The 1,103-nt window shown below is 52.9% G+C and overlaps 1 protein-coding gene across 1 annotated transcript; it reads left to right on the top strand.

The window, feature by feature from the left end:
- Nucleotides 1–328: 328 nt before the first annotated feature.
- On the top strand, nt 329–1,021 carry CABS01_17138 (uncharacterized protein; the record flags this gene model as incomplete). The annotated part of the gene is made up of 1 exon (XM_060550465.1): nt 329–1,021. A coding segment is annotated over one exon (693 nt), but the record flags the coding sequence as incomplete, so codon positions are not given.
- Nucleotides 1,022–1,103: the final 82 nt, after the last annotated feature.

Here is a 1,103-nt window from a genome sequence, read left to right as displayed (position 1 = left end):
TTAGCGCCTGCACCCAAGAAGAGCGCGCGCTCGCTCTTCGAACGGGTTGCATTCAGTGCCAAGGCTGGCTGATGACTGGACCATGTCATCCGTCACGTACAAGAAGTCCCTAAACTTAAAAATAGGACCTTCTCCACCGCCCAACCTCCAAGCCGGCCATCCATCTTACCGCAGCATCCTCTCTCTACACACATTCACCATCTACGTAAATACACGCATCGAACTTTGCACATTATCATCTACTTATAACATCCGCCCGTACACCTGACGGACCCGACCGCCCGACCGACGATTCGACCACCATCAACACCCAAGACAGAATCACATAATGCCCGCCTTCCAGCCGCCGAAAATGACATACGAGAAAAACAAGGCCTGGAGACGAATAGCTAAGCCGGACTTTCACGATCCAAAGATGATATGGGGTGACTACTGGCGGCGGTTCAATACGATCGCAGTCCCACTCCTCGATGAGGACGCCTATTTTGCCGACATCATTGCTGCTGCAAAACACGCCGAGAATCGTGGACACCTCGAGGAACTTCTCGCTGCGAAACACGAAGAGCGCCGCCGAGATCTCGACAATTTCATCCGCGACATCGCCCTTTCATCCATCACCTCCCAACAGCACTTCTTGTCTACAAATACTCGCGATGCGGCGCTCAAAATCGGCCAGACTGGCAGTATGGATAGCTTCATACAGTTCGTGTGTGGCGTTATCTTCGGTTGGAGTAGGGCCGAGGATAAGCAGCTGATGCGCGTCACCACCGCCGGTGATACTAGCACGGTTGGAAATGGACCCGATGCTCGATACGATGGCGATGCGCGAGATGATATTTCCGAAGATGGAGGCGATCCATGGGAATACGAGAACACATTCCCCCCCGAGTTGTGCTCCTCACCTGGCTCGGACGAACAAGTGGACAACCCGTGGAGTCAGACTTTGCAGAGAGGAATAATTTGTCACGATACGGACAAGACAACTTCGGAGCACCAATCTCAGCCATTATCATCCATGGGTGCGTACGATGCAAAATCAGTCTTGTTAGCGGGAGCAAAAGAAGAAAAAGAGGGGGACTCCGTCGAACGGTCGCCCGAATCGA

Source organism: Colletotrichum abscissum (assembly GCF_030869225.1).
Source record: "Colletotrichum abscissum strain IMI 504890 chromosome Unknown Scaffold_374.1, whole genome shotgun sequence".
Taxonomy (NCBI): domain Eukaryota; kingdom Fungi; phylum Ascomycota; class Sordariomycetes; order Glomerellales; family Glomerellaceae; genus Colletotrichum; species Colletotrichum abscissum.
This window is presented reverse-complemented; position numbering and strand designations above follow the sequence as displayed.